Consider the following 23,483-nt stretch of genomic DNA (forward strand, 5'->3'; position numbering starts at 1 on the left):
TTTAAAAAGATGGAACCATCTTTTTAAAAAATTCCTCATTAGTTCAATCAGGTGCCTGTTCCGAACCATCTGGTTCCGGACGGTTTAGAATGGTTCGAGAAGAATTTCAAAATTTAAGGTTAAACCAATCCGATTCCTCATTAGTTCAGCTCGATATGGGGTGAACTAGATGGTTCAGCCTGATTTGGCATACCTTGATCAAAAATCTGTAAGCTTGCACCATATGTTGTGTGGAGGGTAATACTACACGTTGATGATAGCAGTACAAAAATCATATTAGCATAATACATGACCAACAAGGATTCTGGGAGGGTGCAATTAGAACAGCGGTCTCACTTTTGTTTGATATGGCCATGAAGCACAATAAACTAACAAATCAAGTTCAGTTCTTAATTCTTATTATCGTATATGGACCGTGAATAAGAGGGAAGACCATGATATTTCACCTGCCTCTGAGCTACACCTAGTGCTAGAGATCAAGAAAAAATATAGTCATTATGAAAGGACAAAACAGTCAATCAGCACTTAGCTCCCTCAAAAGGAAGGAAAAAAACTGGCAGAGAGGGAGAGAGAAAACAGGACCGTAAATAAGTGGCAAGAGCAGGATATTATACCTGCCATTGAGCTATATCTAGTAAAAGAGGTTAAGAATAATAAAAGTCGTTAAGAAAGGCCACAACAGTCTATCAATACTGTTTCCCAAAAAAAAAAAAAAGGAAAGAAAGAAAACAGACAATTAGAATGTCATACATGGTATCACCAGTCACCAAGTTTTCAATTGCCTTTGAAGGTGAAATCCTGAAGCAAGGATCCATGAGAAAGTAGTAGCAGCAATTTCATCCAAATTTGCACACTAGTAAAATGGCATCTCACCCTGTTTCCTGTTGGCATTATTTTTTGTTTTGAGTTCCGAGTAAAACAGCACCACTACGTAGAGCTCAAAACTCATCTTCATTCCTTTTTTCAGATTTTGAAGATTGGGATTTCAATTCTGTGTTTCATACAGCTGTAGGAGCTTCCTCTGTCTGTTCCTTTCCTTTCTCCTCATCGCTCCCGCTGCCAGCTTTATATCCATTTTGGGAAAGCTTCTGCTCTGAAGGCAGATTCTGCCTGGCTTTTCTGCTTCCCTCGATCTTCCACAGATCCCACACACGGGTTTTTGGAGGAGGTGATGAATCTGCTATTGGTGCAACCAAGCCCGGCTTCCCATCATCTATAACAGCATCTACCAACCCATATTCCTTGGCCTCCCAAGGGTTCATGAAATTGTCACGGTCTGTGTCCTCTTCAATCTGCAAAGAAACAAATGGAGTTGACAGTGATGATGAGCTGACAAGAAGAACAATAGCGAAAAAGATTGATACTTGCAAGCAATTTAATTATGATCCCAACTGCTTACCTGTTTCTCAGGTTTTCCTGTGATTCTTGACAAAATTTTGTTCATCTTCACCTTGTGGTACATCATTTCTCTAATCCGTAACCCCATGTCAGTTGTCTAACAAAACAAAAAAGAAGCAAGCACAAGTGAAATTGAAAGAAACAAACTCCTTTGTTCAAGTGCATTGGTGCAAGAACATCTAAGTGAACGTAATGCAACTACAACATGCCTCATTCATAATATAATTGGCTGGTATAAAAAGACTTGCTTCCTAATCAGGTCAGGTTAAAGAGCTATAAAACCATAAAATATCTCATCAAAACAATGGCATGTTCATGAGGGAAGAGATTTTTCAATAACCAGAGACTTTCACTCACAACTTCAAGGATATAATATCAACAAGCTTACCCATCAACATTAAGATTTGACAATAAACCACAAAACTAAATCAACAGCAATGACGATACTAAACCATTGACCTAGCAATGCAGATTGTAAGATACTAATAGAAGTAGACTTATCCATTTGCAAAATAAACATGTAGCAAGGTTTTCATTTTGGCTGAGATATGGCTGATATGTCAGCCAAGACCCAAGATATCATTTGCATCAGGTCCTTATTTCGGCTGATACAAAACCAATATATCCTGAGATAACAGTGACATGATATCAATATATTGGCCAAGATTTTCCAATCTTTCTATTACAATTATAAATGGCTGCTTCTTTTTTTTTTTAAAAAAAAAATAGTACAATGAATGCATAAAAACAGTATCAAATTATTGGCCAATATTTCAACATGTTGACTCCTACCCGCCAAGATCTCAGAATATCTCAGTTCTTTAAAATTTTTCTCAGTTTTCCACCGCAATCAAGATAAACTAAGATCCAGTGTCAGTCACCCACCAAGGTAGCTGACATCTCAGCTTATAAAAACCTTAACACCTGGAAAGTAAGAGGCAGCAGCAATCAATCACTCACTTTGCCACCAGCTGTTCCTAGTGGTTGATGAATCATGACCCTTGCATTTGGCATGCAAAATCTCTTTCCTTTGGTTCCAGAAGCAAGCAGAAATGCACCCATGGATGCCGCAAGACCCAAGCAAACAGTAGAAACATCAGCCTTGCATAATTTCATAGCATCATATATTCCCATTCCTGAAAGTGTTGGTGTAATGAGAAAATTGACATTATAACATTTAGAAAATCCAACATGCTATTTAATATAATATGTTTTTCAAAACAGCCGATGCATACGGTAATATGGCAAGATATGGAATGAAAAGAAAATTGAAAAGAAGGATAAAATAATGTGATCTGCAAACATATTGCATTGAGCTTTACTTTCTCCAAGTGCCAGAAAATTTTTTGAATATGTAAATTTCAACTTTAAATTTTACAGGACACTCAAGCAAGATAAGAAGATGATGAAAATAAAACATATTTCACAAGGCGCACAACATACGCCCAACATAATAAATATTGAGTCACCAACCAGCAGAAAGATAGTGACACGCGATTAAGCACCACATCATCAACAGAACATTAGCTGTAGGTTCAGAATATCATACATTATTAGTTAATCCAAATAAGATCAGGTTGTGAATCATAACATCCTTTGAAACCTAACTTTCCTTTGAAAAGACTATTAAATTGCCTAGTATGAAAAGAACATCATCTAATGAAATGCCGAGTTTTTCTACTGGAGTAAAACTGAAACAGACCTCAGATCCTAAGCAAAATAGAACTGCATCATTGCAAGAAACAGATATATGGAAAATAGCAGCCTTCACTAATTTAGGTAAACCATGTTGTCAACAACATAAGGAAATGATGCTAATGGAAAATAAAAAAAGAAAAGAGGAACAATAATAGTTGAGAAGTTGAAGGAGATGAAGAAGAGAAGATAGAAAGGACAGCACAGTCTAGCAATATGAGGGTCTACTATTGGACTGGTGGATCAATAGAGAAAGCACCATGTGAATTAAACATCAAGCGAGGGCATAAACAAATATTTCAATCAGAATTATGAGAATCAATCATCATATCTATTTGGTTCGATAAAGTGAGGGTATCTTCTTGCTCATGGCCACGTTTCACATGATGCAACAATTAATGTCAGACTGTCTCTCATGGACAATTAACAAATACAAAAAGCAGAATCAAATAAGAACTAATTCCCTTCAAGTGTTTTAAAATCAAAGATAGCATGACTTATCATTATGTTTCTACTCAATTGAAGTGAAGACCAGTGCGTGGGTGAGTTGTTGATGGGCTTTTTCTTATCTAGAACTTACACACATTAATTGGCTGTCGCATTTTAGCAATTGAAGAAGAAACTAACTGCATGCTACAGAACATGAAAAGAAGACCCCAAATTCAGTGGAAACAAGAAAACAGATGATACCAGACAATCAAATATTTGACTTCTAAATTCTGAACAAGAAAGTCAGACTTTAATGCATCTTTTTTTTTTCTCCCCCAAATAACACTTCAGCAAGCTGAATCCTAATTCCAAACAACATAACAAACTATGAGATGTGAGACTCGAAAAGACTCACTCCGAAGAGCCGTTTTAGCTGTGAGATGCATCCATATTGTTGGTTTTGCCTTACGAATTCCCCCCAAAAGCTGAAATTTCAAGTCTACGTTGACGATAATGAGGAAATCACCACAATATTAGTAGGAAGAAGCTTCTCTCTAGGATTCTAGCTCAAAGACAAAGAAGAAGAAATTCAGCAAAAATATATTGATGTCTCACCAACAAGATTCTTCAGGGAAGAAGAAACCTTCAATTTTTCTTTTTTCTTTTTTTTGGCAGCAGAAATAGATTGGGCCTCTAATCAAACCGTTGGAAAGCCACAAACTCTACAATCTTCCATTGAGGTGTAGCAGACAGATGGAGGGCATTGCCTGGTCCAAACAGATCTTGGTAGCAAGAACATAGGTGGGATCAGCAGTGATATCTGCCGATTGATTTCATTCATGGTTGATATAGGATGCTTTCCACTGTACAAGTTTGGAGAGGATGTGGTAAATCTCTGAGATGTAAGGATGATAGCAATTAGAGCTAGTGTCATCAATCAATTGGATAGTGGATCGCCCCCCCCCCCCCCCCCCCCCCCCACCAAAAAAAAAAAAAAAACAACCACCACCGATAAACAGCATATCTGTGAGAATCCTCACTTTTTTGTTAAAACTATGGAAATCACAATCCTACAGGCTAAATGCCGAACCTAATTTTTCTCTCAACCATATTTTGTACAGCAGGAAAAAAAAGGAAAAAAGACTCATGGTGACAATACAGAGGGGGCAACTAATATGCAGGCATTGGACAACTAAAGACACATAACAATACATCTAAAGATCAGATGGTGAGCTGGAAAAAGCTAATCTAAAGGGACAGAAATCAAGTGGATTTATGACTTATGAAAAAGAGAGAATAGAACAAATCTATCATGGGTGAATACCTTCTGAATTTTTTTTTTTAGGGGCTGTGTTGCCTAAGTCTTATGGTGAAGATTCAATAAATCTCAATGGAGATCAAACTTTGTGAGGACTTCTCCAATCTGGCAAGAGTAAGGTTCGCTGAGAATGTGCTTAGGCTGACACCTGGTTCCACTAGCCATGCAGCTGGGTTTTCTGCTGTTTTATTTTTTTCTTGCCGCTATCATCTCCCTCATCTGATATGCTTCTTTTTTTTTTGCGGTAAATCAGCAATTTGCTTGTCTTTCCAAATACTGAGGACTCAGTGTAAGATTATTTATCCCCTCCATGATCTATTTATGCTATTTTGGCTTTCAAAATGAGAATGAAAAGGAGAGACAGTGACATAAAATAGTTGAGGATCTGGTCTACTATATTACCATGTCAACAATATAATAGTACGAAGGTTAAAAGTTAAAATTGAGACGAACTAAGGAAATACGAAAGAAATAAGAACAAAAGAAAATTGTGTGAGATAAAATTGATGCATATGGTTCTTTTCTTTTTTCTAGCCAGCAAGTATGAATTGGAAGAAATAAGATAAAGTGATATCACCAGGTCTGGCTACAAGCAACAAATCAATTTAGACTCACTGGTACAGTATTGAGCCTTTAATACATCATTAACAACCATGAACAAAAATTAATGAAGAAAGAAAGAATGTTGACCTCTATAAAATTTAAAGCAAAGTCTGCTGAACCATGCCGAACCAACCGGTTCAGAGTGTACTGAATCGGACCAATTGGTTATCGGCACGATTCAACCCCTCGATTTGGAACAAGTCAATTTCTGTTGGTAAATTTCAAATTGAAGTTGGCAAATGGTTTGTCGGCTTCATTAGAAGAAAGTCGACAAATTGTTTACCGATTTCAATTCAAAATTTTCAAATAGAAAATTCTCTGTTTCGTAACGGAACAGGGCAATCCTCTGTCAATGAGGGCTTTCGAGCCCTCTCTCTCTCTCAGCCTCCTGCTTCCTTTCTTTCCCTCCCTCCCTTCCTCTCCCTCTCCCCCTCCCCGCCTCCCTCTCTTTTCCTCTCTCTCCTTCTCCCTCTCCCCCTTTCTCTTTGGCTCTCCTTGTGTTGGTACACCCTAGAACCCATACCATGTCGAGTCTGGTCAATATCCCTTCCAATACTGATTCAGGGAACCTTGATTTAAAGTAATAACTTTAGCATCTCTAAGTACACAGAATGTGAGTTCCAATAGATGTTTTTTCCATCCAAAATATTCCAACTTCCATAACAATAAGAGAAAAGAAAGTAATGATTTTAAAGGCTAGGGTATTCTAGATAAATAATCATTTTTTAAAAAAATTAGTCAGATGATGTCCTTTCAGTTATGGTTTAAGTAATTAATTATCCATTATCTTCATATTCCCCTCAGTTTTCATATGTTAACTATTTCCACTTGTCGAAATGATCTTGCATCATCACTATCAGTATGAGTATTTTACAAATCAATAAAAAGTTCCATCAAAGTGAAAAAGGAAAGAAAAGAAAACCACCAACATCTTTAGCCAAACCATTTTCTCACTCTGTTTAGAAGTCTTCTTTCCATCCATGCAGATAACTACATATAACATGTTTGGCCTGTAGTTTCCCGCATCTTATTTAGAGTTCAGACCAGGAAAAATAGAGAAAAGAGGGCCAAAACCAGATCAAGCAATCTAGCCTGTAACTTGAACAAGTGCAGACCACAGCATTAAATAAATATTGCTTACATGCTGTTTACAGGTAGGGTGCCTAGAAATTGAAGTTTGGTAACACGGTACAAGGATTTATATATGAACAGTATATAAGGCAGCTTTCTACATGTTCTTGCAAACATCGGCAGATGAAATGGGAGGGAAATTTTCATCATCACAATTCAAATTGCAGTTTTGTTTACCAGAACCTTCACAAGTAACAAATTAACTAATGTAAATTTGTTTTCTATAAAATGCATGGAGCAGGGAACTACATGGGGAAAGTTCTGAACATTGTCAATTTCAAAACAAACAAGCTTAATAATGGGAGTGAGAAGTGTCTTAAAAATGAGTAAAGCCCCTGCTCCATCGCAATTGTAAGACATGATTTATCCTTCTTAGACTTCTGCTAAAATACTATTATTGTCAGTCAAATATACTGAATTAATGCAAACATTGAAGTGGCCTAAAACAAACTAAATGTTTCAAAAAAAATTTTATGTTAAAATACAAACATACATAAAGAAAGAGAGAGGTGAATTTATACATTCTAATCAAAGACGAACAAGTAAGAATCTGTTTTACAAAACAAACACCATGCTTAGAAATTAAACAATACGTACACATTGTCAATTATAGGCAACAAAGTGGAAGGCAAATTTGAAAATAACTGCAAAAGAACTTTAATTAATCAAGGACATGTACAGGTGTACCAGATGTCACAGAGCCACCAGGTGAATTAATGAACAACTTTATGTCCTTCCTTTGGTCTTCCGCATCTAGAAATAAGAGCTGGCTGATAATCAGATCAGCAGTCATGTCATCCACCTGCTCATCATTTAAAAGAAGAACAAAAAGGAAATCAACAAGCAAGAAAAGCCTTAATTTATCATGACTTAAATTAAAATAAAATATGGATATTTTATCCCAGATCAATACAATTTATTCAAAAATGAATTTGATTTGCCCAAGAAAAACAATTAGTCTGCATTATGTAAGCAAATTATAGCAGACTACTCGCTCTCCATATTCACATCGAAAAATTGATAACAAGCATTTTGAATACACAGAAGTTTCATTTGTACTTTGTTTATTATTTTGCACTCTGGAGCTAGATATAACTTAAACAAAATTTCTCATTGAAGATCCCCATAATTCACATACACCATGAGTCATACTTCTATCAATTCCTGGCTTATACCATGTGCTCCAACTCAAAAAATGTCTTTAAATATTTTTGACCACTTCCTTTCAGTTTTCCTCCACTTCTCAGACTTTCATATGTGCTCCATTCATAATGATCTGTCTATGTTAGACATCCCGAATTGACTCTTGTGTTTCTTCAAAGAAGCAGTTGATATCGCCATCCTTTGCAGATTGCAAATGCATCAAACTAACATGCCAATCCTAAAACAATCAAATGCACATGGTATTCTCCTTATTCCCCAATATTAAAATTATTGTGCCATAGAAAAACTTATTCTAGGTTACCATACATTATTTCCACATATAAAACATGCAAAGCTTGCATCCAGAAGCACCCTCATTATTTCCTGGCTTCATATTCTTACGGAATCTTAGTGCTGTTTATAAAATCTTCTATGACTCCTACCATGTTGTCATGTTTTGTCCTGGTACTCCCTAAAGCCTTTACAAGTTAATTTGACCCTACGCCTCTTTAGGGGTCTTGAAATGTTAGGCCTTTTTTTGCAATTCAACCCAAAAATGGGGCACCTGATTTTTGGTTACTAGGACCAAATAGTCCCTATTATTAAACTAATGATTGATTTGGTTGATAGCATCTATTTAACAATAAGTACAGATTCTTTGTACTGCTAGAACATGAACTGCTTTTTGGATCGTCCACTCTCCATTCTCCTTTCCTTTAGAGAGTTAGTGTTTTAAGTTTTAACAATAGAAAAATAAAGATATAATATTTGTGAAGCACAAAACGGTTATAAAAATTAGTCATTAGTTGATCATTAGGGACTATTACAGGTGCTACATGTCTTTTTAGAAGAAAAAGATGATTATTTTGAGATTGGGTTAGAAAATGAGGACTGATATATCAATGTCCCTTTCTTCTGAAACTAGTAGTGATACGATGAGGATGAAGCAATAACTAATATTAATAGTTCCAAGATCGAATTATCAAAATTTTCGTTATCATTCATTTCCATCTCATGTCTTAGTATATACCTCCCTATAACACACATCATTCACCCCTTGTTAGTCTCGCCTTATCATTGCTTTCTCTCATTCATTTCATCCCCAGATTGTCCCTGAACTTTGCTCTCTCGCCCTAGAATTGGTTGCAACTGCTACCATGACGTTTGAGCTAAAGATCGCGTTGGGGCCAAACAAAATTAACGAGTCCAAACTCAAATCCTCTCTCTTACATATGGAACACCAACAAGGTTCGTAACTTTTAGAAAGAAACGCCAAGCCGCCATCAAAAGGCCGTGTTGCATGAATTTAATTCAATCAATACGGATGAACCCTCTCCAAAGCATCGGGTAGTGAGATGTTAAAGTAAAAGGTTCAACAAATTAAGCGAGAAAATGAGATAGAAATGGTGGTTTGACGAAACCTGGGAGCCCAAGAAGACGATCCGCTGACGGAGGAGCATGTTGGTGGTGTCGAGCTCCTCGAACTTTGGCATCCAAGAAGCCCTAGCCACCAAGCCCGACAGATCCCACCCCTCCGAGAGCGTCCTCCTGCAGCCCGTCATCGCGGGGGCTCTGACGGACTGGTGCGCTTTTCTCCTGAGTGGGGCGGCGGCCAAAGGCGGCGCCGCCGCATCTCGCGTATGGGAATCGGAGGAAAAGAGGAGGCCATGAGAGAAGAAGAGAGAGGAGGAGAGCTTAGAAGAGGGAGGCGAAGGCGGCCACGAGGCGAAGGTGGTCGCAATGGTTTCCATTCTCCACTCACCAAGACGCCTCCGAGAGGGGGATTGAGGAGGTTGAACCGGATGAGACAGTATGTGGTCACCGAAGGTGATCGTAAGATACGTTTCAACAAATTCTTCGGGTTGGGCTTGATCGAATGGTGACGTGTTACGATGGGAGGGGAAATGGATGAGTTTTGACTGGATGCGATGTGATGTGTTAAATCGGATCTACTAGCCCGTATCATCCTCGTCCACCTCTTTCTTTTCTTTTCTTTTCTTTTCTTTTCTTTTCTTTTCTTTCTTTTTTTTCTTTTTTTTTCTCTACTTCTTCTTTATTTCTTTTAAAGAAGAAGATATATCGAATGTATCCAGTAAAATCAACAACAAAAAAAAATCAAAATGCACCAAGCATGCCACTTAATAAAAAAAATTAGATATTTCGATGATTTAAAGACAAGTGAGACAACAAAAAGAGAAGGATTTCATATTATATTCTATTTGATTTCGCATCATACATTGCGCAACTAAAGAACAAAGTATTCACATAGCAAAACTGAACCAAAGCATCACAAATTTTGTTTCATGTCTTGCCGAAGGATAATATTAGTACCACAAAAGAGTTGGCAGCCATCCTGCCAACTATACCATACATTCATAGCTAAGGATTTTTACCTTCAACCAGTTATGGACCCACCCATTGCACCAATAAGAAGTCGGGACATTTGTGTCAACTCCATTCTGGCATCAAATTTCCAATCGGTAACATTATGGAACTGTCATGTGAACTCATTTTTTTCACTCAAGCCATGTATATGTGGTGCAACAAAAACAGATGGGAGGAAGCATAACAACTACAGAAATTAAAGCAGAAGGCTGCTGGTGCATTGCTGAAAGTTAGAATTTTTTTTTTTTTACATTTTACTACAGCAGATGGCTTATGCTAAAAAAAAAAATCAAAACAAATAATACATTATGGAATGCTCTAGACAGCACTCTTTCTTCGATCCTCAAAATCTTCTCTGAGTGATTAACCACGTACGAAGCCATCCAATCCACAGCTTTATTAGCCTCTCCATAAACATGCCACACAGCGAGTGACGCGGCCCTTCCGCAATGGGCTTGGCTCCTCCATGTAACAGGACTCAAGGTGATTTGAAATATTGGCTGCTTACAATATCTCTCAATATCTACGGCATTGGAGTTCTCCTGCTCTTCTAGTAGTTGGTACGTTCAGTGCACGTCATGAGAAGCTTGGATACCGAAGATGAACTGGTTACAGAATTTCCATCTACATTAGTAGCAACAGCTGATATATTACAAGGCGATGTTAAAGATTTGATGCTGAGGCTAGTTTCTGCTTCAATTTTTTATTTGAATGGAGTTTAAATATGAAATTGGATGGTTTATTATTCATTTTGAAGGTGAGTGGACCGTTTCCCGGTCCATCCGAGAACACGATGGTATATATAAAAATCATACGTATATATGCACGCATATACAAAGAGAGATATTCTCTTTTTGAAAGGAGAAAGTATTTACTCTTTTCAATTTTAAATTAACAATAGGACATCCAAATCATAAATTCACATCGTTGATCATAATCAGTAGTACTAAATGTGTCTTAAACCTATAAATCATATCTTTTGATTGTCTATAATCTATGTGTTAAATAAATGCAAAAATGAATAGTTAAAATGAGATATGGTTATGTTTTGTTATGATCTAAATATCAAAACTATTGGTTTTCAATCTATACATGTTTTAACAATATATATTTTTATGTCCAAATGATGCATAGGTTAGTGACTATGAATATATATAATTTTTGATTTTTAGATATTTTTTATAGTATAGATCATAATTAATGATATGAATCTTTACTTTGGGTTTCTCATTATTATGTTTAGAATCAAAAGAAGTAAATACCTTCTTCTTTTAAGAGGCAACTCTATCTCATATATAGACCCAAAATATCATAAATTTTAGCACACTAGTACACTAGAAATCATTTATTTTTATGTCTATATGATGCATAAGCCAAATACTATAAAAATATATGATTTTTAATCATTAGATGTTTTTTAATAATATAAATTATAATCAATGGTATGGATCTTCAGTTTGATTTTTTGTAATTAATTTTTAAAACTAATTAGAATTTAGCAGCGAATAAGTATCCTCCTCTCAAAAGGCATACAACATCTCATACACACACACACATGCAAGCACATACACACAAACAAATCTCACTTTCTTACATTAATCGTAAATCCTCAATCTCACAAATACACACTTCAAAAGAGTTTGCTATACTTATTCAAGTGGTTAATTTGATCAAGCACAATAAAGGTACAAAGCTGTAAGGCCTCAAGCTAATTTGCCAGCCCACACGTGCACAACACGTGCCGGTAACGAGTGGAATACAAATGGACCGATATTGCTGGCCCATCAGCGGGACGCGGTTCCAAAATTCTCCAAATTGCTGGTTGGTGCTCGACAGCGCCCCGCCCAAATGAGCTCTTTCCAGAGTTCTCCCGTCGCTCGCTCGCCGCTTCGTCCCTCCCCTATCCATTCCATGGCGTCGACCGCCGCACCGAGTCCCAAACTCTTCCACCGCCAACGCCGCAAGGAAATGGCCCGCCGCCGGAATGCCCCGGCATGGAACTGCCCCGCCCTTCTCCTCCTCCGCTACGGCCACCCTCCCACACCTCGCCTCCTCGTTCGTGCCAGCGGAGACGGCGGCGCTGCTGAAGCCAACCCCAGGGACTCCGCCTTGCCTCCCGTAAGCTCCTTCACCACCTCCTCGCTCTTCGCATGCCCTCGTCTTTCTTTTTTCTTTATTAGTCATTTGTTCAAACACTTGGAATGTCTTGGATGATGTTTTTGTATGTGACGACATCTTCGAACCTGTCTAATCTCCTTTGATTCCTGCGCAACTTATTTTATACAGTTGAGTTGGTTCGAACTTAACCATCAAAAGGAGCTTAAAAAGATTTTTAAAAAAGGGAGGTACCTTTGCATTGCATGTAAGTATGTCAAGAAGTGAAGACTTCTTGAAAGTGAGTTTCTTGAAGAGAAAGACCACGCAGTTCCGAAGTTTTTCTGAATGGATCCCAAATGCTTATCACAACTTCATACATGCCCTTAAATAGTTTTGTCGTACTCTTCCCCAATTTAGTTCTTGTGCTTCTGTATCATATTTTTCATCATTAATATAAAAAACAAATTTGAAAAGATATTTTCTGTTCGATACTAGAGCAGAAAATATGAAAGTTGAGAGACTTCAGTCGACAAGCTAAGCTCTATACGTATGAAAACTCTTATTGTTTCTTGACATATTATCCTATTTTAAATGCGACCCCCAAGTCACCATATTTCAGGTGAAATATATTTCAAAGAATGACCTCAAGTTGACTGAAGGTGTCAAATCAAAATAAACATGGTTCTGCGGAGGTGTCTTTATTGAGCTAGATTAGAAATCTTGTTTAATTCAAAACAATTCTTATGCTCTGTTGTTATGTACTTGGTCTTTTGAAGACCCTACAGCAACCGAAAGCAAGCTAGAGCTATTCTTGAGGGAAGTATTACTGACATCTTCCGAAGATGCAGATGTTGCCAAATTGACATAAAGTTGCATATCAGACATGTCCTAGAGTTTGCAACAAAAGAATAAGTTCCTTAAAACATGATTGAGCACCCTATGTTAGATATCTTAGAGATTGCAACACAAACAAGTTCCCTTTATATCATGTTTGAGCACCATTACTTCACTCAACTTTCATAATCAAGAAACATCTCACCAAGTATTGAGTAAGTATGAATTATATCCAGATATGAAAGGGTGAAGGCCTAGCATAATTGTATATTTTAGGTCTGTCCTGATGTATGCATTATTGCATGCTTGTGAGCCTTCCAACGCTTTGTCAAGTTTCAGTTCCTAGTTTCATTGATTTCAAATTATAGGCCATGCAAATTGAGAAGTTTTCCATCAATCATGATCTACAATGTTTAAAATGCTTCAAAACCAAAAATCAAATGTTTCTTCAGGCTCTTACCTATGCATCAAGTGGTTGTAGAATGAGTATACTGCTTGTGCTAGGTTAAAAGGGTAAATGGTATATATACTTAAAATCCATGTCACTGGCCATAATCTACGCATCTTGAAACAAATAGGTACCAAAAATTTTACACTTCTGAATACTTAGTAATATATATCTTGCCAGAATAATTCTATCCTGCTTTTGAATTGTTCATTTCATAATCTCTTAATGCCTAAGTAGGGGATCATGGAAGGACTTGAATTTTGTTCTTAGGTATTGCAGATGTAGACCATGACCAATAGAAAAATATTGCAATTTGAAAGGTCTGTTATGGAATCTGCATCAGTAGGATCTGGTAGGTTTCTAGCTCAAATCTCTCTTCTCTCTCCTCCTCTCTCTCTCTATATTTACAGAGAGAGAGAGAGAGAGACCCATGTTTGCATGTACATATGCATAAGTGTCTGTATATATAAAACAGACATATTTGTGTGGATGCATGCATATTTGTATCTATGTGCTTATTCATGTATCCATGTGGGAGTATGAGTTTCAGCATGAGTTTAGGTGGGTGGGTGGAGGTTGTTGATGCAGTTGTGGTATGTGCATGTGTGCATGTATGTGTTCTTCTACACATCATATAGGTATTTTACATGTTTATGGTTTGTAATTTTCGTTTGCATGTGCTTGATGCTTTCCTTATTTCATGCTTAATCATTGAGGGTGATTATTATAAGTTGGAACTTTGTTCATGGGAGTTGTCCGTTAGTGTATAAATAATTGGTTTAGGGTTGCATGTTATCTTTTTGTTAAGGCTGCACACAATAACAGGGAAAAGGAAAGAGAAGAAAAGAAATTTGTCTAATGGATATCTGTTTGATAATGGCTGTCATCATTGTAAGAGTCCTCAATAGAAGGTTTGGATTTCTTTCATTGAATTACTATTGTTCTAAAGGTTTTGACATGATAATAGCTTCTTAATTGTAGAAAATTTATATATGTTTCGAGCTTTTGAACATTTTAACATACTGTCTTTCCCTTCTGGATCCTTTTCTTTTGAGCTTTTCTGGTAGTCTTTGCACTACTTTACTCTTTCACTGTTTCAGGATATTGAGATGTTCAATAGGAGTGCTAGTGCTAGTGATGGCTTTGTTGGTCTCTTTGTTCGGATGCTTGGTCTAGACAATGATCCACTTGACAGGGAGCAGGCAGTAATCACACTTTGGAAATATTCCCAAGGAGGGCAAAATTGTATAGAAAGGATTATGGAATTTCCAGGCTGCATTAATCTTGTTGTAAGCCTTCTAAAGTCAGGATCCTGTTCTACATGTGAAGCAGCTGCAGGTCTCTTGCGGACTGTATCTTCAATCAACTCATACAGAGATGTTGTTGCTGAAAGTGGTGCAATTGAAGAAATATTCAGGCTTCTTTGCCAATCCTTTTTGACACCAGAGGTGAAGGAGCAAAGTTTATGTACCTTATGGAACTTATCTATCGACGAGAAACTTAGGGTAAGGATTGCAAATAATGACTTCTTACCTATGCTTGTTAAATTCCTTGATGATGAGGAAATAAAGGTGAAGGAGGCAGCAGGTGGAATTCTGGCAAATTTGGTTTTAAGTCCTTGTAATCACAGCATTATGGTAGAAGCTGGTGTAATTCCCAAGCTGGCTGATCTTTTGAAATGCAATAATGAAGGCTACAAAATCATTAGAAAGGAAGCAAAAACTACATTATTGGAACTTTCTAAAGACGAATACTACAGAATTCTTGTTATTGAGGAAGGTCTGATCCGGGTTCCTGTAATTGGTGCTGCTGCATATAAATCATTCAGACCCCAAACTTATTCATGGCCCTCTTTACCTGATGGCATAGAAATTCAGCGGAACTCGCGTCCTTCAAGATATGGTGCTTCTGAATTACTTCTTGGATTGAATATTCGTGAGAAGAACTTCGATCTGGAGGAACTAAAGGTAAATGCATTGGTTGGACGTTCACAGCAGCAGTTTCTTGCACGAATAGGAGCTATTGAGACAGAAGATGGAAGAAATTCTCAGTCAGAATCTTCACTAAATCAACAGTATACTCTCTTGGCATGGATTGATGGTGTTGCTCGACTAGTTCTGATTCTTGGGCTTGAAGATGTTTGTGCAATTACAAGGGCTGCTTATTCAATTGCTGACGCATCCGTCAGTGAGCGCATGAGACTCTTATTCAAGGAAGCGGGAGCTGTAAGACATTTGGTTAAGATGCTATGCCATAATAACGAGGCTACTAGAGAGGCTGCAGCTTATGCACTGGACAGGCTTAGTGTCAGGTCTTTTTCTTTCCTCTATCCCCTTTTAAATTGCAGTTCTCCCATGCATGAAACTCATTTTTTATGTAATTCATTTTATTTGTATTTCCTTTTAAAAGGCTAAGTTACAAGCTTAGTTGAGGTAAGTTTTGCATCTTCAGCAAGTTGTTTTATATTCTCATCACGAAGTGATTGCTATGTGAACATGTAATTGAATAAATTGTTTGACCACCAAAATTATTTTGCCTTTCTTTATAGGGTTTTAAAATGCAGTCCTGATGGCTGCATATGTGCCCTCATATGTTCATGCTGACAGGTGACTGCACTGTGTCGGGTCTGCACCACATAATGAGCCGCTGGATACCTATTATAGGCCCAAGTGGCTCGCATATTTGGTCTGGACAAATGAGATTGTGATGACGATGTTTTGCTGTTTGATAAATGATTTCTTGAAGAAAAGTTTGACTTTTTATTCTCTTTTTGAATATTAATATAAATAAGTTTAAAAGTGTAACCTCAAATTTTTCCTTTTTCTGAATTTTTATTTATTTGTTTCTGATTTTTCACTTTTTTTCTATTTTTATGAATTTTTAGTTTTTATATTTTTTAAAATGCCAACCGCATGGATGATTGCATATGCACGTGCATATTACTTATGCATATGTGGTACCTCAACTGCCTGCACACCATGGCTGCTTTTAGAAACCTTTTTTGTTTAATTCAAAGGGTTGGATCTTTACATTATCCAAAGAGAAGAGTTGGATCTTTATCAAATTCTAAATCAAACCTTGGTGGAACCTTGGATTGTTTTTTTTTTCTTTTTCTTTTCTTGGCTACATGAGCTAATAATACATAATTAATAAGGTTAGTCTTCCTATAAACTAACTGGACTTCTTAACTTCATTCTGAACCCCTCTTTTGCCTAAAGTTGCTTTGGGAGGAACTCAGCATTATTTCATTCAGAAAGCTGACACAATATAGATGGAATAGAGCTTGTAGGTTAAAAACCTAAAAATTAAGGTAATCCAGAGACACTATTACAATTCCCATCTCTTTCTGTTTATCTTTTTTACAGCCATGTGGTTTGCCAGACTATTGAAGCAGAAGGTGGATCGGATCTCCTGATTAACATACTCAAGGACTCAAAAACAACAAACAGCCTGTTAGAAACGGTTATTTTCGAAACTTAGTTCCATGTTCCTATATCTACTTATATTTCTCAATATCATATCTGTTTCATATAACTAAAATGAAGTTTCTAACCACAGACTGTGAATATACTTTGTCGAATTTTTGATCCACTCGATGATGTGAAAACAAAAGTGAGTGAGATGCTATTCTTCCTCCAGTCTATGCCACTTCTTATCTTTTTTATTCTTGACTGCTTTGGTGGTAATTCTGCCAGTTCCAAGACAAATTTGTTGATGAGTCAGAGGAAGTACTGATTGGTACAAGCAGTTCACAGGATTTTGGTGGATTATCAATTTCAAAAACCTCTTCGGTATCTGAAGGGACGACAAGGTTTGTTGTTTATTTTGTTCTGATACTGGCGATTTCATAGTTAAGGGTATAGTGGATTAGTAACATCTGTTGTTAAACTGTTATTGGATTACCACTCAACAAACTGATTGCTTAATAGTTATTGACTTTCTAATCACTCTGTTAACCTTTTTACATGAGTATTGAAAATGTATCTTAGGAATTACAACTACCTAATATAGCTGCCATTGTCATTCATAAAGTGATATCAGTATTTAATGTTCCTTCTGCTCTGGTTTATGATTTTCTTAGTATACATGTTTATATCTGTGTACAAGTTATTAAATTTTTCTTAGTAGTAAATATATATCTTTAAATGCCAAAGTACATTTATAAAGTATATTTAGTCCTAGTATACACTATACCACTCCTATATTCTACTGTATTTTTTAAAGATCAGGGAGTACTTAGGAAGATATTGGCTGCAACAGCATATCCCCATGCCTATGTTGGGGGATGGGTTGCTTTGCAAGAAGATCAGCAGCTCCATTTCCTTGCCTACAAAGATGACTAGCTTTAAAAATTTGCAATTTCTTGGTCAGGTTGCATGCGTGAGACCCCATACATTTAGCTTCCCGTTTCTACTTTGTAGTGCTGTTGATTCGTACAGCACACTCCTTAAGAGTTCATTACATTGCACATAGTGTTTCAATTCTATTAGGAAGACAAAGTCTAGCTGTCCTGCCATGGTAAATATGGGACAAGAAATCGTGCATACATTCATATGTTTTGCTTTTGACCTTACATGTAACACACTATGCGATAGGAAGCTCCTCGTCATGCCTGATGCTAGACAAATAGAAACTATCCTCAACCATGGTAATTATTTTGCCCTTTTTGAATGTCTTGTTGCTCTGCCAGTTTGTAATTCCTGAATCAAATACTTCTTGAAGATGTGTTGGGAGTATACATGGTTTCCCCTAAATAAGTAAACCCTTCTATAGTAGGAGTTGAAGAATCAATAGTCAACTGGTGTAAGCCTCACATAAATCTCGAATTGCAGGGTAAGTGAATGGTTTTATCAAAACCGGCCACCCATATGTTTGTGGTTTATAGAATGGCTGCTGCCCTGCTGGGTGCATCTATACATCTATAAGTTTCCCCTCAGTGTCTAAACAATGTTTGAGATTGAAAGTGTTGGAGCTCTAACTTTTCTTGGAAATTCATATATGGTGGGGACTGATGTTCAAAGTATAGAATAAACTCTCTGAGAAACAAGTCAAGATTCCAATACCTCGAGCTTGAATGGTGGTGCCGAACTATTGTATCTATACCTTAGGCATCATATGCCATCTTAAGTGCCTTTGACAAATCTAGCAGCCTTGCTATAAAGGGTTTGCAACATTTTTCCTTTGATTTCTAGAAGTTTTTGGTTGCAACTTTTATTCATTTGGATTCACCTTTCCCAAGACAATTTGTGGAGCTAAACATACTGAAACTCCTGATGAACCTCCTATAATAGGTAGCTTAAACCTCTTGACCTTGGAGGCTAGAAGCAAGAGACTGTACAAGCCAATGCTTGGAGTTGGAAGTCCACCCTTTTTCTCCCTCTAAAGATCCTTTCAAGGGCCACCAAGGTGGTAACCTAGTGGTACTGGGCGTAATTTCTATCCTCATGGTTCCAAGTTCGAGTCGTTGCAGCGTTGATTAAAATGTGGCTTCGGCCACTGCTTGGACATGAGGCATAAGAACGCTTCTTGGACCTCTAGTAGTCGGGGTGGTGCCAGGTGTGATGTCTTCACACGTGGGACTCGAACCGGAGCCCAGAGGGGTAGCTGAGTCGGGCCCACGGGTGGGGAAGGTATGAGTAAAACCGTTCGGGGTGCCTAACACACAACCATTTCTGCCCGCATCGAGCATTTTCCTGGCGGGGCGGGGGCCCAGTGGGGGCTGCTATGCGGGGGTGGGCTTGTCCCTTCCTCCCCCCTTCCCCTTTTGGTCTAGCAAAAAAAAAAAAAAGATCCTTTCAAGGAAATTCAAAACCTTAACCCCTGGGAGCAGTGAGAAATGTTTGAGGAAGGTGATCTACTCAGAACCTCGAGAGAATTGGATGAGCAGATCCAACATCTGCAGCTTTGATCCCAAGATCAAGGAACTAGGGGAGGACATCGACAAAGTGGGCATCATTTGGACTGCAAGAAGAGGGAAAGTATTTGGAGGCAGGTGGGGTGTGCATGGACAGGACAGGATACCAAAGGGGATTTTAATTGTCTCTTTTCTTGAGTTTGTTTAGTCCTCTAGAGCACAGTCAAATCTACTAGCTCATAGGCCCAAAAAAATTCTTTTAAATTTCTCTGGTCATCAATTGGCTTGAATGGTGGTTGCCATCAGAAAGTTGATAATGGCTTGGGGCAAAGATGGAATGCTCTTAAAGTATTAGTATTGATACTCTTTTAGAGGCAACTAAATTGCAGCTGAGCCTAGGCCCGAGCCTGCCTTCAAGCCTTTGCCTAGGGACTAGCAATTCATCAACACAAAACATGTCATGGTAATTAGGCAATAGTGAATGGGAAAGTGGGGAGGTTAAATAAAGCTCACTTAAATGAATGAGTATTTTGAGATTCACTAATGGCTCCTATAATCATTGATGATATTATAATATGATTAGGTTATATTATAAACCAAATAACCATTCAAAAGTTGCTTCTTCACTTTTCTTATGAGATTGCAATTTAGAAAGACATAACCTAGAATGTCAATATTTATTTATGATGCTTTTATCAATTTAGCATTACAATGATCAGGTAAATTTCTATCCTCACAGGGAGAGAATAATAGACTCTGATGTAATATTGTGCCTCATTGATATCTTGAGGACATCATCTCCAAGTTTGCAAATAAAGGTTGCTTCTATTCTTGAGTTTGCAGCAGCTTTTGAACCACATGTGGCCACTATCACTGCAGCTGGCATTAATTCTGCCCTTGATGCTGTTTTCCAAAAGGGATCTTTGGATGGTATGTTGTATCCATCATCCTACAGAACTTAATTCTGTTTAAATATTTAAATGGCATTTTTTTACTTTCTCATTAATCTATTCAAGATGATCGGTCATGCACTTTATTTGTTCTCTCATCTCTCATTTTGTGAGCCATCAAATACAGTTAATCGCTAATCTCGGATCCACTATATATTTGGATGATATATTTCACTAAAATTCTTTTATTCTATGTGACATGACACTTATTAATAATATCATCTGTGGTGGCAAGTTTGACTTTATGAATGCATGTATTGGCTCCTTTTAGTGAACCCTATCTGTCAAACTTTGCAGTACCAAATCATCTGACATATTTCCATTACATAAAAATTAAGCCTGTTTTGTTTTATATCATCATCTTAAGTTTCTCAAGAGGCGTTAGTTTATGCCTTCTGTTAAAATGTTGGTTTGTATATTAGTAGTAGCGGTTGATTCTTAACAGGCATGGATGGTGATGACGACTACACACTCGAGCTGAATGCTATCGAAGCTGAAGAAATTGGCCTTGCAACAGCTGCAGCATCCAGGTTGCTTGCAAAGTTGCTGAATTTTGAGCAATTCTGTCAAAGTGTAGATGCTATGCATTTTGTAAATTTACTTCGGAAGATCCTGAAGTCCACCATTCCTCTTCACACAAAAGACTGGGTTGCGGCATGTCTCATAAAGCTAGAATCAAAATTTGGTTTGGCCACTAATCTAGGGCATTCTATCGAGATGGAAGTTACTCTGTATGAGACGATTCCGCGACTTGTTGAACAAATGAGGACATCATTTGCTGATGAATCTCGAGAGGCAGCAGTTGTAGAACTGAACAAGATAATCTCCAGAGGAGTGATGGAGTGCACGAGGGCAGTTGCTGCTGCAGGAGGTATATTTCCATTAGTGGAACTGATCAAAGATGGAAGTGGTGATGCACTTGAAGCTAGCTTGGCCATCCTACATAACCTCAGCATGGATAGTGAGAATCATGCAGCAATAATTGCTGCTGGAGCAGTACCAATTTTGAAAAGGATAGTTCTCTCAGAAGGGCCACAGTGGAACCGTGCACTTCATCTGCTGAGAACGTTGCCAACATGACCTGTAATCCTGGCAGTTCCCTTCTGCAAACATCCTATATGCTCCTATGTACATTCTGAGCTGACTCCAATCACATCTAGAATGAAGTTTTGTGTGTGAGACCACACACAGGCCATGAACCAAAAATTGATGTAGAAGCGTTAGGTTAGCCTTTGTTCACTGCAGTAATATTACTTCCGAGCCATTGAAAAATTCTTGAACTATCGGGATCTTCCAGTGGCAGCTTCTTTATATGAACAGTTTTCAAATAATCTAATTTTTCATATTTACTTGTTCATAAAATTCAAATGGTGCTGTTGTTGGCTGTTTCTTGCTCTTCTTTGCTATTCTTACCTCTCCTGTGCTTGACTTGGCAGAAACCAATGTATAAAATTTGTTAACAAGTTTGCATATATATATATATATATATATATATATTATTCTTTCTTTTGTTTTCAACAAATCATATTCTTTCCAAGGATTTTTTTTTTCATGATTTCTCGACATTTTCCTTACTGCATTCTAAATCTTTTCTTCTAGCTAAAATATTCCTGAATGTTGAACTTGTGATAATTCTCTGGAATTTGCCTAACCTTCCATGGATTGCGCTGGTGGCTTTGTGCTTAGAGTTGTGCTGTCCCAACGACATGACTTTGCCTGATAATTTTTTTTTTTGGCCCAGGAGGACTTGATGCGGTAGCCGCACTTCCAATAAGTTGAAATTTTATCTAGAGGTGAGTGTGGATCCTTTGCAGTGTATGGTACCATTGCACCATTGCAGATAGCTACTACATTATCCATCTTAAAGACAGACAGCTCTTATTCATCCTTGGAATATCATGAGGTACCGTGAGTGTGATACATGGTACATCGCAGTGATAAAGGTAAGCTGTTCATCTTCGAGACAGATGATACGGCGGCTATCCATGATAGTATCACATTCTGTGGTGTAAAAATTGCACTGCAGAGCATCTAGTTTCTCCAGAGTAAGGCTGTGCATGCATGTCAAAAAAAACTGGAAGAATCAGACATTACTTGTAGATCCAAAAATCAATATTTTCAAGCAAAATGTCAAATTGTTTACTTTACAAGAAGAATGAATCCTGAAAAATCTAGTGTCGCGACATCAGTCCACAGCTGCGGGTGCTGGAAGCTTGTGAACAATGAACGGACGGATATTAGGTCTCGGCTGCATAGCGGGAATTAAAAGCCTCCTCTTACCCCAAAAGGGTTACGGAGTTCCGGTGCATGAAAAAAATTTGGAATTACATAATATAAGAAGAAGGTTAAAGGATCTCTGTGCCTAATATTGATTGCCAGAAACGGACCCATAGTACCCATGCCACCGTCTACGCCTTATTAGCCAAACCATAGGCATTTTCTAAGGTTCAGGCTGAGCCACTGTCCTCTTTAGAATGAAATCTCCTTGCTGTGTCTAGCCATGGACCTCTCAATTTGTGGAATTGGTGTCTCATGAAACTAATATAATTAATTGTAATCTTGTTACTGTTTCTCATCCAACATCAGTGTGAGAAAGGTAATATCACTCTTAAAATAGTACCTAATATATCTCATATTAAAACTATTTTTTGAAAAGTTGACGACATTTAACATGATTCTCAAAAAAAATTATTTGATACAATTTGGAATGCTAAAAACATCTAATACATCTTAAATTTCTGGGCAGCATGGGTTCTCCCATCATGTGTTCATATAGAAAATGTCTATTTACATTACAACTCAACTCCAAGAGTGTCTCATTCTAAACCTACTTATTTCTAGACGGTTAACTTAAGACTTTATGAAGATCCATGCGGGCGTATGTTTAGTCTCATATCGGTTATTTGCTGAGTAGATTGTGTGTACTTATACAAGATCAATAAATCTAAATAATACCTTCCAGCTAGCATTTTTGGATGAGGTTTTGAGTTGTTACAAAATGGTATCAGAGTGCACTTAGTCTATAACCTATGTGGATCCAGATACACCGCAGCACAGATCTATTGGGGATGATTACGGGTCGATCGTGGTGCTTGTGATTAGATTTATATGGATTTGAACCCTTAACTTGATAAGGATGTCTGGGCTCATCGGTTAATACTTTTCTGCTAGCATTTTTGGATGATGTTCTGAGTTATT

The 23,483-nt window shown here is 37.5% G+C and overlaps 2 protein-coding genes across 3 annotated transcripts; one reads left to right on the plus strand and one right to left on the minus strand.

The window, feature by feature from the left end:
* Positions 1–588: 588 nt before the first annotated feature.
* Positions 589–9,508, minus strand: LOC103704858 (ATP-dependent Clp protease proteolytic subunit 3, chloroplastic-like). Its single transcript, XM_008788334.4, has 5 exons — positions 9,139–9,508; positions 7,262–7,376; positions 2,359–2,534; positions 1,400–1,495; positions 589–1,292 (listed from the first exon to the last, which is right to left on the minus strand). Exons 1-5 carry the CDS (start codon positions 9,466–9,468, stop codon positions 999–1,001), a joined length of 1,011 nt encoding a protein of 336 aa, XP_008786556.2. The 5' UTR covers positions 9,469–9,508; the 3' UTR covers positions 589–998.
* A 2,377-nt stretch (positions 9,509–11,885) lies between these two features.
* On the plus strand, positions 11,886–22,468 carry LOC103704859. Of its 2 annotated transcripts, XM_008788335.4 has the most exons (8): positions 11,888–12,220; positions 14,582–15,792; positions 16,847–16,943; positions 17,040–17,093; positions 17,177–17,292; positions 20,075–20,265; positions 20,731–21,413; positions 22,027–22,468. In XM_008788335.4, exons 1-7 carry the CDS (start codon positions 11,951–11,953, stop codon positions 21,363–21,365), a joined length of 2,574 nt encoding a protein of 857 aa, XP_008786557.2. In that variant the 5' UTR covers positions 11,888–11,950; the 3' UTR covers positions 21,366–21,413; positions 22,027–22,468. The 2 variants fall into 2 exon arrangements, with proteins under 2 accessions (XP_038987650.1, XP_008786557.2); XM_039131722.1 differs by lacking the exon at positions 20,731–21,413 and having other exon boundaries at positions 11,886–12,220.
* Positions 22,469–23,483: the final 1,015 nt, after the last annotated feature.

Source organism: Phoenix dactylifera, chromosome 11 (assembly GCF_009389715.1).
Source record: "Phoenix dactylifera cultivar Barhee BC4 chromosome 11, palm_55x_up_171113_PBpolish2nd_filt_p, whole genome shotgun sequence".
Lineage (NCBI taxonomy): Eukaryota > Viridiplantae > Streptophyta > Magnoliopsida > Arecales > Arecaceae > Phoenix > Phoenix dactylifera.